The sequence below is a fragment of the Larus michahellis genome, chromosome 1, assembly GCF_964199755.1.
Source record: "Larus michahellis chromosome 1, bLarMic1.1, whole genome shotgun sequence".
Lineage (NCBI taxonomy): Eukaryota > Metazoa > Chordata > Aves > Charadriiformes > Laridae > Larus > Larus michahellis.
Window position 1 is genome coordinate 107017589 of NC_133896.1, and position 12041 is coordinate 107029629.

At 43.9% G+C, this 12041-nt stretch overlaps 1 protein-coding gene across 1 annotated transcript in view; it reads left to right on the plus strand.

Moving 5' to 3' along the window:
• The window catches only part of PTGFRN (prostaglandin F2 receptor inhibitor), a 71321-nt gene extending 62560 nt beyond the window's left edge, over window positions 1-8761 (plus strand). The window contains exons 8-9 of the mRNA XM_074598421.1: window positions 3501-3806; window positions 5069-8761. Of these exons, the coding sequence (XP_074454522.1) occupies window positions 3501-3806; window positions 5069-5235 (473 nt within the window). The 3' untranslated portion in view covers window positions 5236-8761. The remainder of the gene's footprint in view (window positions 1-3500; window positions 3807-5068) is intronic.
• Window positions 8762-12041: the final 3280 nt, after the last annotated feature.

The following is a 12041-nucleotide window of genomic DNA, read 5'->3' on the forward strand; positions in this document are numbered from 1 at the left end:
ACAAACGATCTCTCTAGATTTCCCAGATCACCCCTTCTTGGGCTATGTGCTTAGGGATTTAAAAGTATTACTTACTGTGCCTGAAAGGAGATGTTTTTTATCTGCTCCAGACAGACCCAGTGGGCACTCTGGAGAATTTAACAAAACCAGCTTGTTTACCTCTTGTATGGCTTGAAGTGGTTTGCTCAGCTCTCTAGGAAGCCCTATTCAACTTCCTTTAAATGTAGTAAACAAAAAGGGTCTCAAAATTGTGATTCAGCACTGTAACAAGATGTTGAGAGAGCTCCATTCTAAGCAGTGGAAGTGTATGGTTCCTAAGAGCTGGTCTAGAAATAGGATTCCCTGTTTTGAGGAGCAATTGGCCAGGGAAGCAGCTAAGACCCAGACGGCTTAGTCCTGTGTGTCAAATTGAGAAGTGCATAAAGATGTGCTTTACATGTTGATGATCCTTACTTACTGAGGAGGGGAGGAAGCATAGCACCACTATTACTCTGCTCCTAGAGCTCTGTAGCATCCTGCTCCCAATGCTTTGTATTCCTTTATAAAAGCAGCTGAGTTGAATGGCCTGGAAGCACTGAGGTCCTTGATGGCCTTCCACATTACAACATTATGGAGCATGGAAGGAACCGGTGAAAGAAACCTTTGTAGTGTTAAGTGTGAGTGTGGTTCTTGTGGTTGGGTTTGTGGGGTTTTTTGTTTTGTTTTGTTTTGTTTTTTTTTTTTTTTTGTAGACTGGGGACAAATATTGGGCGGGTGACTTGTCAACACTGATGCAAGGCATGTGTGGAATGGTACAGATGCTTTTGGGAAGATCTGTGTGTTATCTGTTTTATGTCACTAAAACTACATATTTATTAGCACTTGGGAGCTGCTAGGCATGTTCATCGTGGATCTTTAGAGAGCACTTGATTATGTCCTGGTTTTGCTAAATTTTTTAGAGAGCACTTGATTATGTCCTGGTTTTGCTAAATTTTCTTTCGTTTTTATTGCATGAGAACCAGACATATATAGAAATGAATTGGATGACTTTGCTGTATTAAGCTATTTCAAGGAGGATAGTGACAAAGAGTACACAGAGCCAAATCCTCCCTCTGACTGTCTGTAGTGAGTCACTAATTGCACACTGTGTATACTGACTAATAAAATATGTTGGCATAATATTGTTGTCCCATGTTGTAATCACAGAAGATAGATTCAGCTATTTCAAAGTGACAGCAAGTGCCTGCACTCATCTTTGTATGTGGAGGGAAGGGAACCTCAGATTAACTGAGACTGAAAAGAAGGAATTCTTCAAAGGTAGCAAGTTGTCTGGGAATCTGAAAACTAGATTATTGTTCTTAATATCTAAATTTATTGTTCAGACCTCTTTTAGCAAGTGCAATGGTGTATTCAGCGTAGTTGGATTTAGCCTGGAAGATGTCCATGTGCTCCTATGGTACCTGGAAACACAAGAGCTCACGGCAGCCTTGCTGATCTTTGGAAGGAATTGATCGTTCCCAACGTGACTGCCTGTGGACCGGTGCTGTTACCATATTTGGCATAAACAGGCTGCAGAGTCAAAGAGCAGTTTATAGAAACAGAGCTCTCTCCAGTAGAAGCCCTATTTCCCACAGACGGATGAGTACACAAAGCAGAGGTCAAAGTTTGGTCCCGTTAACTGAACATGTGTTTATGGTAATTTTTATTAACTTTGCTTTCAAGGGAAGCAGTCCGAGAGCTATGCCAAGTAACTAATAGTAGTACTTGTAGTGTGATAGGCAAGAGTGATTGTTGTGAGGGCTGCTGCTCCAAATGACCTATGCTGACCCCCACGTAGGACTAGGAAACCTACTGCTGCTGTGGGGCTGCAAAACAGGCAGGGTGCTCTCTTGATGTTCTGTGCTGTCACCCAGAGCAGCTGGCCAGGGCAGGAAACTGGCTGGTGTCTCAAAACAGTTTGATCAGACAGCTTTTCCAGTAGTAACATCTGCTTTCTCATCTTTTTGTTTAGTTTTTGAAGATGTGTGTAAAACCAGTGCACCTTAGAGGGGAGTTAATTATACCCCAAACAGTGGGTTCTTTTTGTCTGCAGTAAGGGGGAACGTTCCACCTGGCCAGCTGATGCTATACTTCAAGTAGCAGAGCTGAGGATGTCCCTTACTTCACTTTACTTTAAAATAATATTTTAAGATTTCCTTCCTTCCTGAAGCATTAGCTTGCCTGATAGAGGCTTAAAAATTGTCTTTGCTTATATCTGCAAAGAATTTGAGTACAGCAGCAGGTTTAGGGCTTTAATTTTTCCACATTTGATCTCTGTGCTAATGGAAGTTGAGAAGAGCAAACTCAATTAGCTGAAAGATAAGTTTTAAATTTCAGGTTTCTAATACTGTATTTTTCAGAGATCTCTATACTAGCAAATGGAGGTTTGATACATCACCAAAATCACTGGGACTGTCTTGGGTATGCATACATTCTACCAGTACCCAAAACTCAGTACAGAAAGAGTAAGCTCTGTTTCCAGTTTGGGACCGTCAGCTTGCTCACGTGCCAGGAAGGAAGACCTGTTGATGAAACAAGTGAGCAGGCTTTCCTGTCTATGCTCTAGGTCATGCCAGGTTTCAGACTCTGACAGGTGTTGCTGGGCTCACGTTAGCAAAGAATAGCAGTGATGTTTAAAGTAGATTCTCAGCTACATCAGCTTAGTAGGGTTAAGACTGAGATCTGCTAATGGGATCAATAGGATCTTGCATGAACATTGAAAGAGCTAGATGTGTTGATGAACTCTGACTACCTGTCAGCTATGTTAAATGTTAAAAGTGTTGCAAATGCATTTTATAGAATAACTCTTTGGGTGGTAAAACTAGTACAAGGTGTGATGCCTGATGATGTGTGACAGTAACTCACAGCTCTGGAAAAAAAATGTATAAAAGCTCAGGCTTTGCTCCTGAATGCTTTGTATTTTTGTAGATAATTTTTTGTGGTCTGTGTAGAACCTCTGTATTCATTTAGGCAGACAAAATGTAAGGAAGCAGTCTTCGGGAAAGAGACTTCTGACTTTGTGGTTGTGTAGGCCCTGCATGAAGACAGTCATTGCAAATTACTCTGCTAGCAAATACCTGGCTCTTCCAATCCCTTTTCAATGTAGGTTCACCATAGTTATAGAACTTATTATGACACTAGGCCTGCTTGGTGAAAACTTATATCAGAGATGAAATACAAATTTTAGAATGGCAGGCAGGAAAGCAAGAAACCTCTTTGTGGTCCCTGTAGTAAGTCACCCTTTATGTGCAGATACGTTCTTCATGCCAGTGCATTTCATTACAGTTCACTGTTTGAATCCTCCTAAAAAGGACATGTTCAGGGCCCTCTTTTCTTTTTTCTTTCTTTTCTTTTTTTCTTCCACTGTCAGACCAGTGTTGGCTATGCTGCTTGCAGATTAACCTTTCTGCTGAGAAGTGGCACTATGAATACTTCTCGGAGCTCACCAATGTGTCCAAATTCTTCTTTATCCACAAATGCAGATGATATGTCCTTTGATGTCTCCTGGTTTGCTGTGCGCTCCTTTGCGTTGGACAGAGAGCCTGTCTTACTGGCCTCGCTGGACCGGAGAGGGATCGTCACACAGAGCAGGAGAAATGGGAGCAGTGATCTCAGCCTGGAGAGAATCAGCCCGCTGGAATTCCGGCTCCGTGTGCATGGTTGTGAGGACCATGACTTTGGGAACCACTACTGCGTAGTGACCCCATGGGTGCGATCCGCCACAGGCGTATGGCAGCGGGAACCTGACATCAAAGCCAAACCCATTTTTCTATCTGTGAAAATGGATGGTAAGAGATTGCAACATGTGTTATGCAATTTATTTATCTTTTTAACACCTTGTTATGTCTTTTGGTGACAAATATTTCCCCATGGCTATTTTTAAAGGTGCCTGTGATAATCTGATTAGATTTTGTTATCCTTTTCTATTGTTTGCATCTTCTGATTCCAGATTCTGTAGACTAGGTAGGCCTGAACAGATCACGCTCGTGAGAGTGGAGTGTTCTCTTTCCTGATCATCTCTTGATGATGTTTTGCACAGCTGGGGCATCTTTCAGTGAAGGCATAGTATTCTCTCCAAGTGTTAACTTTGCTGCTGCCTGCAGGAGGAAGCCTCGGTTTGCAGATGGGGCATGCTGAAGTAGAGTCATGTTGTGGTTAATATCAAATTTAAGAACAGAAAGTCAGAGCTCTGACTCCTTCCTCCCTCTCCTAACCACAAGACGTGCTGCTCCCTGCGCTTAATGCCTTGTCTGCTTTCCAGCCTGAGTTGCAAGCGTTGCTGGACTTCGTGAGAAACAAGCTGTGTGCTAGTTGCTGCATTCAGCATGTAGCTAAGGAGGAAAACTAATGCAGGAGGGGTTTTGAACTAGTTGCTTTCTTCTCAGTATTTCCAGGAAAGGTCATATTGAGAAGTTCCATGAACTTGAATCAGGTTTTGCTCTCCCTACTGTGCAGATAACTAGTACAACTGTACTTTCCAAACTCCTTACAGTCCTTGACCCTGCTTTTTAACTGAGCAGTAGGTGCCTACAAATTAAATCTCTTGTTTGGGTATCGACTTTGGAGGTTGATTAGACAGGGTTGCCAAGAGACAGACAATATACTGTAAGAGTAGTTCTAATCAAGCAAAGTGTAAAGCAGTCCACTCCTTGCCATTTGGAAACATATTACAAAGAGTGCAGCCACAGTTTGCCTCTGATGGGGAAATTTTGCAAGGCTTCTGTTTGGAGCAACAGGTAATAGAATACTTCTTGGAACTAGTTTTACTTTGCTGTCTCATTCCAAGGTTCCTTCTGGTGCTTCCAGCCTCCCTGAGGCTTTGAAATGGTGGAGGAAGAATTAGGGGAGTTAAGCGAGTCCAGTAAAAGACTAATTTTTCAAACCTCAAAAGACAGAAATCAAAAAGGAAAATTAGTGTAATTTCTTTCTGAAATAATTAATCTGCCCATGACTGAATAATGTGGGATTTTTTCCTTTTTTAGGCAAGAACAAATAAAGGGGATCTCTGAATTTTTCAGTGATATCTAATGACTTTGCCTTCCTCTTTCAGTTCTGAATGCTTTCAAGTATCCCCTGTTGATTGGCATTGGTCTGGCCACTGTCATTGGACTCTTATCCTGCCTCATTGGCTACTGCAGCTCCCGTTGGTGCTGCAAGAAGGAAGTGCAGGAAACAAGACGAGAGCGTCGCCGGCTAATGTCGATGGAGATGGACTGAGCGTGGGAGCCAGACACACTTGCATTTCGTGAGAGACTCACAGGGCTCTTGGACTGTACTGATACACTCGCTCACAGGCCCAGACAAGACAGTGCGTTTCCTCTCTGATTTCAGCCTGGACCTCAAGCTTCTCCTTGTTACACGTCATGTCCTGAGAGCATTCAGGCCATATTTAGCGACTCGGAGTTCTCCTTTTCCAGCAGCACTTTCTGCATAGGGATCATGTCCTTCTAATGTGCAAACTGTTGAGCCTTCTTTCAGCAGGGCCCTGTGACAAAATTCACTAAGTTGTTTGGGTTTTTTTTGTTCGTTCGGTGGTTTTGGTTGTTCTCCCCCACACCTTGGTTTTTAAAAGATGTCCCTGTATGAAAGTATAATGGGCAGGGCAATGGGTGGGAAAGGGACTGGTAGAAGTGTTAGACTTTCAGTGTGTTAACCAATCTACTGTTCCCTTCTACCCCCATCACACCATCCTGTTCCCTTTCTCTGTCCACCTTGATATCTCACAGCCCTCTCTTTATTGGATTGAAGGCTGGAGAAGGTTCCTCTGCTGGTGCCTCATGAGACTGTTCCAGCAAAGAATTGGTTTGTGGTTGTCAGCATGCCTTCTCTTCCCTGGCTTCCAAAGGGTTTGCAGTTAACTCCAAAATGTAACTTGCCTGGAGGTCTTTGAGGCACTTTTTAAAAACTTTTTTTAATTTTGTTTTCGGCTCTCAAAGCTCTTAGCTGTGAAGAATAGGGGCTAACTTGGCAACCCTGAAGAGTCAATCCTCAGACAAGCATTTGTTGGATGTGTGCTTATAGCCATCTTCTCCCCCACCCTTCCGCCTTCTTTTTCCCCCCACTACAGCTGCTCACGTTGTGCCTGAGACCATGTTCTGCTTGTAGCAGGGGGGCACGTGGTGTCTAGGGACAATGCCTGGCCTTCTGCTGGCCTCAGCAGAGAGGTGGGAGACCTTGCCCCACTGGTGATGGTGTGACTTACAGAAAAAAAATTAAAAATGAGATGGATCTCTGTCTGCAGTTGGACACCTGATCATGTTTAGAGAAGACTTGTAAACTATGTATTGCCAAATGCACAGACCAGACTCCGATGCTGCTTTTGCCAGTCACTCAGTGGTAAGCCTTGAACCTGTGAGCAGAGTCTGAGATCTGCAGTAGCTGAAGTGCAGTTCAGGGTAGGAATAGGAGCAAGCCCAAGAGGGCAAGAAGAATCCTTTGGTTCCAGTGATCCTGGTCTTGTACATGGGCCTGTACAGGGCTTTCCCCATGGGTTTGAGACCTATTCCTAGGTGCTATAGTATAGAAGTCCTCCTTTTGGTCTTCCACATACACTGAGCTGGTTCTCAAGTGGGAGCAGCTCCTTTTCCAGGCAATTCTGTCTTCCCAGCACAGCTGGTGTTTTAAGCAATAAAAGTCAGAATAAAGATACTGCATATAAACAAACAAGGAAGTAGGACTGTACTGCAACCTGACGTCACAGCCAGGGTTTAGCTTGCATCAAGAAGGGTGAGAAATGTAGACTTGAGGCCAGGGCTCAATCCTTTCCAGATTTTTTTTTTCTTTTTTTTAAGATAAAAGGAAAGATGCTGAAGGAGAGCATCCACGGAAGACGGCGGCTGTGATGTGATGTGCTGTTGCCATTATAGACATGCATTACGTATTTGGTCTGCTTCACGAATAGCTCATCCCGCTGCATATTCCAGGGGAGCTGCAGATCTAGTATCTGTGCTATGAAGGCTTCATTTTACATTAGTGTTTGTGGAACCTTGCACTCAATACTGTCGCTATTTCAAAATCAGGGTTTTTCTGCAGTTAAGTTTTCTTTATGCGGGTTCTCTTCGCACCCCCCCACCCCACCCCCCGTCTTGCATTGTGACTTTTGTTCTGAGGCTGACATGAGGGTTTTTTCTAGAAGACTGTTCCGCTTCCCACATGCGAACACGCATGCAGTCACGTGTGTGTGTATGTATGTATACATAGAGGCGTCCAATGATTTTTGTAAGCTGAATGTGAGACATCTTCAAAATGGACTTGATTTGCAGAGTTGGGGCTTGCAAGTTGTTATTTGACTCTCTCAAACATTTCATGTAGTGTTCCAAAATTTGGACACACAAAACCTATAAAGCTCTGGAAGACTCTGGCCTGAACATTCATAGCAACTTTTCTTTCTGGCCTGATGTTTTCCTTTTTGGAAGAGCTCTGAAAAAGCCTATGTTGCAGGCAGACGTAGCTGCCTATGCTGAGGGAACAGGGCAGAAGTGGTCTCTAGGTTCTGCTGTGAATGCCCAGAAATCCGTAGTGATGCTTTCCAAAGGGAGGGAGTTGAGGAAAGGATTCATTCAGATATTACTTGGCAGCAAGAATTTTTCTTCCTCTCCTACCTCTCTGCTGTAGTGAAATCTTGCTTTTTCCTTGGATGTTATGATAACACCATTCTGATATTTGGGATGCTGGCTGTCCGTCCCACACTGATGTAGCAGCTTCTTTCCTGCATTAACATCTGCTTTCTTCATAGAAGGCCTATGGCATTGGGACATCTTGGAAGGGGTGGTAGTGGTGGTGAAGTTTGAAGCACAGCATCAGTCACTTTCTGTCCTTGTAGACTGACTCCTTGTTTCTGTGCTCTTGGTTAAGTTTTAGGGAAAGAGGATCATGACTGTAATGCAATAATTAGGGAACGAACAAGCAGGGAACCGCCAGCTCTTCCCAAGCACACAACATAGCACACTTTCTCCCTGCTGGAAAAAACTCAGGGTTATTCTGGTCAGAGCTCCCTGCTCCGATGAAAGGTCCCCATGTCCTTAGCTAATGCTGACCTTCCTTCGTGGCCCATAACAAACCATCTTTGTCGTTCCAAGTGAAGCAAGTTTGCTGCTAGCTCATACTGCTGCCAGACCCTTGGAAGGCAATGCTGCATCCCCTTCCACCCTGTATTTGCTGTAGTTGGAAGGCTAGAAGCTGAGGGGCTAGACTTATCCCCCCAGGTTTCCTTCTACTTGTGCCAATTTTGTATTATCCCCTTTTTTTAAAATAGAGTGGGAATCTTATCGCTAATGAAAAGAAAATATCTAGGTCACTTTTCATGTTTTTTATTATTATTATTTCCTGTGTGACCGGGGTTTGTGTGAGTGGAGGTGTGTGTGCATCTGGTTGTGTATTGAACCTGCAGAGTATCAGGAGAGTTAGCTGCCTGAGATGCAGTGCAAGCATCCATATCCTCCCTGCGGCAACCCGTGGTATTGTCAAAGTATCCTAAGGGCTCACGTTGATCTTCCTCTGTTTGCATTGCCACATCTCCTGGTTAAGCTGGCAAATTCCTCTAGGCGCTTGGAATTTCAATTCAGGACAAGCTTGAACATCAAATAGCAGAAGGACAAGGTATTTTCTTTCTTTTGTTTTAATTTCAAAGTTATAAAGTAAAGTGTTTGGCACAATTCTGGAATGCAGGTACTGAATAGTTCTAACAATGCTGTGTAAAATGTTTCTTTTTATGTTTAAAATAAAGAGCGAGCCTTTTTGATTATGTCTGTGTTGTGGGTCTGGATGTTTGAGCTATGGGCAGTTCTTTCCTTGTATGTTGCATTTATGCAGATATTATTGTTGAGGCAAAAGGGTATCAAACGTAAACCTTACAGTCCTGTTTCCAGCACTGCTTACTCTGTAAAATAAGCATGAGCCCTATTTTACAGGAAGCTTTAAATATTTGCCTACATTTGTGTGATGACTTAGGGAACATAATTGTTTTCTGGTTCTAGGTTGTTTCTACCGCACTGTAAGTCAACCTTTTTGATGGGGGATTTTCCTTCTGATTACCTAGGGCCAGGAGTCACAGTTAGGAGTGCGCTCAATACCTGATATAAAACCTGGGCATTAGATGTTGAGTCTTTGAACCCTTCCTGAGGCTTCTAATTTCCAAGGTACCAGGAAGAAAATCAGTAGTGTTGGAAGTAAACTTTCTGCTTACCTTGCCAATGGCTGAACTTAGGATTTTTTTTTTTTTCCTCTCAACAACTATGTAAGAACACCATGGTAGTACAGCAAGGAGGTGACTTGCTTTCCAACAAGAAGCTGCTTGAGGCCAAAGTGGTTTTGGGAGGCCACGACAGTCTTCGGCAAGGTTGGTTTGTGTTCAAACTGGTGCATGCTCTGTCCGAAATGGCTGCAGTGCAGGCCAGTTGTCGGCAAAGTGTGTACCTTTGGCTTCTTCCCAGATGGTGGTGTTACAGCTGGTGGTATGGAAAGGTAGCCTCTGTAGAGTGTGCTTACAGGAAGCTGGGAGGTAGCATCAAGCTGTAAGTTCCTAAGGGGTGACAGAGGCCATCAGCTGAGATAGAGAAATATCATAAATGGTCTCTGATCCCTCAGCAGAACCTTTGGCGGCTGCAGATGTTTAACAGATACACGCCCATGAGTGATGAGTGGCGTGCTGTGGGACAGCAGCTGTTGGCCTCTAGCTGTGCAGGTTACAGCTTACTGGTTAAGTTTGGATTAGCTTTATGAAATCCTCTTGCCTCCCCCACCCCCTTGGATGACCTGTATCTTAATACAGTTCTTGAAAGTGTGCTAGGATTTTATAATTAAAATAAAATAAAGCCAAAACTTAAAGTCTGAAGATGAAGGGGGATACTTACAAGTAACTGCCTGAGTGTTGCAGTAAATGATGGTAGTTCACAAGTCTGCCTATATGCCTATGTGTTCAACTCACCTACACCCATGTAGAGTTACCTAGCTGCCTAGTGTCATAGAGACAGCATAGAAAAGCACTTTTGGGCCAGAGCCTGGGTGTTTAGTTGCTTCTATAGCACCGGACTTTCACAACATGCTTGGCTGTGCTTGTTCCATGGCAGAATCCAGGCCAGTCCTAAAACCTCCACTGGGCTGAATCTGACTGGAGTGTAGAGTAGGATGCATGAGAAGACCTGCCTCCTCTTTGTCATGTGAAGGTGAAACTGGTCATCCAAATCTCTGAAGGAAATGTATGGCTTTTGCCTTTTCAGTGGGACTTTATACATAATTTCTATGATTGCAGGGGGCTGAGGTCTGTACAGCAGGTATCAGGAGAGATTGTGTTTCAAGAAAGAGCCTTTAGCAACTGATCCAAGCTGTGGGACATGCTAACTGAAGGAAAAGCTCATTCTTGTGTGAGGTAAATACACCTAAAATACAGCATGTAGCCTTTTATTGGACAGTCCTTTGCCAAGGATCTCCTTCCGTTACTTGGGAAAACAGCATTAAGCCAGAGCCAGCAGATGATTGATACTGAGAGCTCCAGGGGAATGCCTGGGTTATTGAGGAAGCCAGGTTCTGTGGATTTCCAGGTCCCTCAGAAGAGCTGCCACAAAGACAAGCTGTTCTCCTCTCCCTGGCAGTTGAGTTGCATTCCACAAAGTACCAGAAATGTAAGTGCTTGTCTGCTGCTGCTGCTGCCAAGGGGGTAGAAAGTCAGGACTTTCCAAACCAGACTTTGTGAAAGCAAGTTAATATCATGTCATACTTTGTTCATGTGGGATTTTATAAATGCCAGCATGTACTGGGCCTCAGACTACACCACAGACTTAGTCTGGGTACACCTCTGCTGGCTTTAGAAGTCAATAATGAAGCTCCAGATAGATGGACATGAAGTTCTGTTTCTTGCTGGCAACTTAACCTAGGTCATGCCCTCTTGTTCCTTGTTTGTATGATCCTGCCAATGATTTGGCATATTCAGCAGACGGCAAGGAGTCTCAAAGATACTATGTTCCTGAAAGTTTTGTAAAGGGTGGGGCTAGAGAGAAGGGAGGATGCTTCCAGAGCGCCTCCAGCAGAGCTAGCAATAAGAACATACCAGTTAGTGGGCATCTGAGACGACAGGACCAGTGTTGCCTTTGTGGCTCTTGTTGCCCCTGTGCTGACCAGCTCTACAAAGGTCCTGGACATGGTGGGCAGTGGCTGGGATGTTGGGGCTATATCCAAGCTGCTTAGCATCTGCCTGGATGTATGAAAGCTGTATGTGGCTACAGCCAAATGCAGGTTCTGAATGCAAGTCCAGTAGTACTAACCTCCCCTTTTGGTCTTCAGGTACATCCTCTTCTTTTCTGTCCCCAATCTTGTTTGCTTGTTTTCTCCATGTTTTGTTCCCTCTTTCGTTTCCTGTTCTTTCTTTCAGGAGTCCCTTCTTGCCTTTGCCATCTAGACTGATGTTTGTCTCTGCATCTCTAAAGGACCATGCTCTTTTGTGTTCATCCTTCTGAGGGAGAGCAGGGGTATGTTGTTGTGGTGCAACTTTGAATCATCTGCTGAGAGCTCAAGCTGTAGAACTCCAGCCCAGTGCCCACTTACAGATCATCTGCAAGGCTGACACCAGAGACAAATGCACACAAATGTTTTGGAGTCTCTTTCCCCATGAGGACTCCAGACAATATGCAAGGAAACTGAGCATCTCTGATGAGGAAATGACTCCAAAGAGACATTCAGATTTCCTTTGCCAAAGCAGGAGGGACAGATTTTCTTTCTAAATAAGATGGTTTTGGCCTGCTTTCTCCCAAGCGGCTGCTTGCTGTCATAACACAAATGCTGCTCAGTGTCTATGAGTTCCAGAAAAGTGACCACTGTGCTGAACATTGTACCTAGTATGATCAAAAGTCACTTTTCAAGGTAACTATGATAGGATTCATCTTTAAAACCCAGGCTAGCCATCCTGAACTTGAGAAACAGATACCTAAAGAATGCACTTTATCTGACCTTCTTGAAACATGCATTTTAGAATAAGGGGAATCTGAAGGTTCTCACCATTAGCTGTACAGGAAAGCTCAGCTCACCTAAGA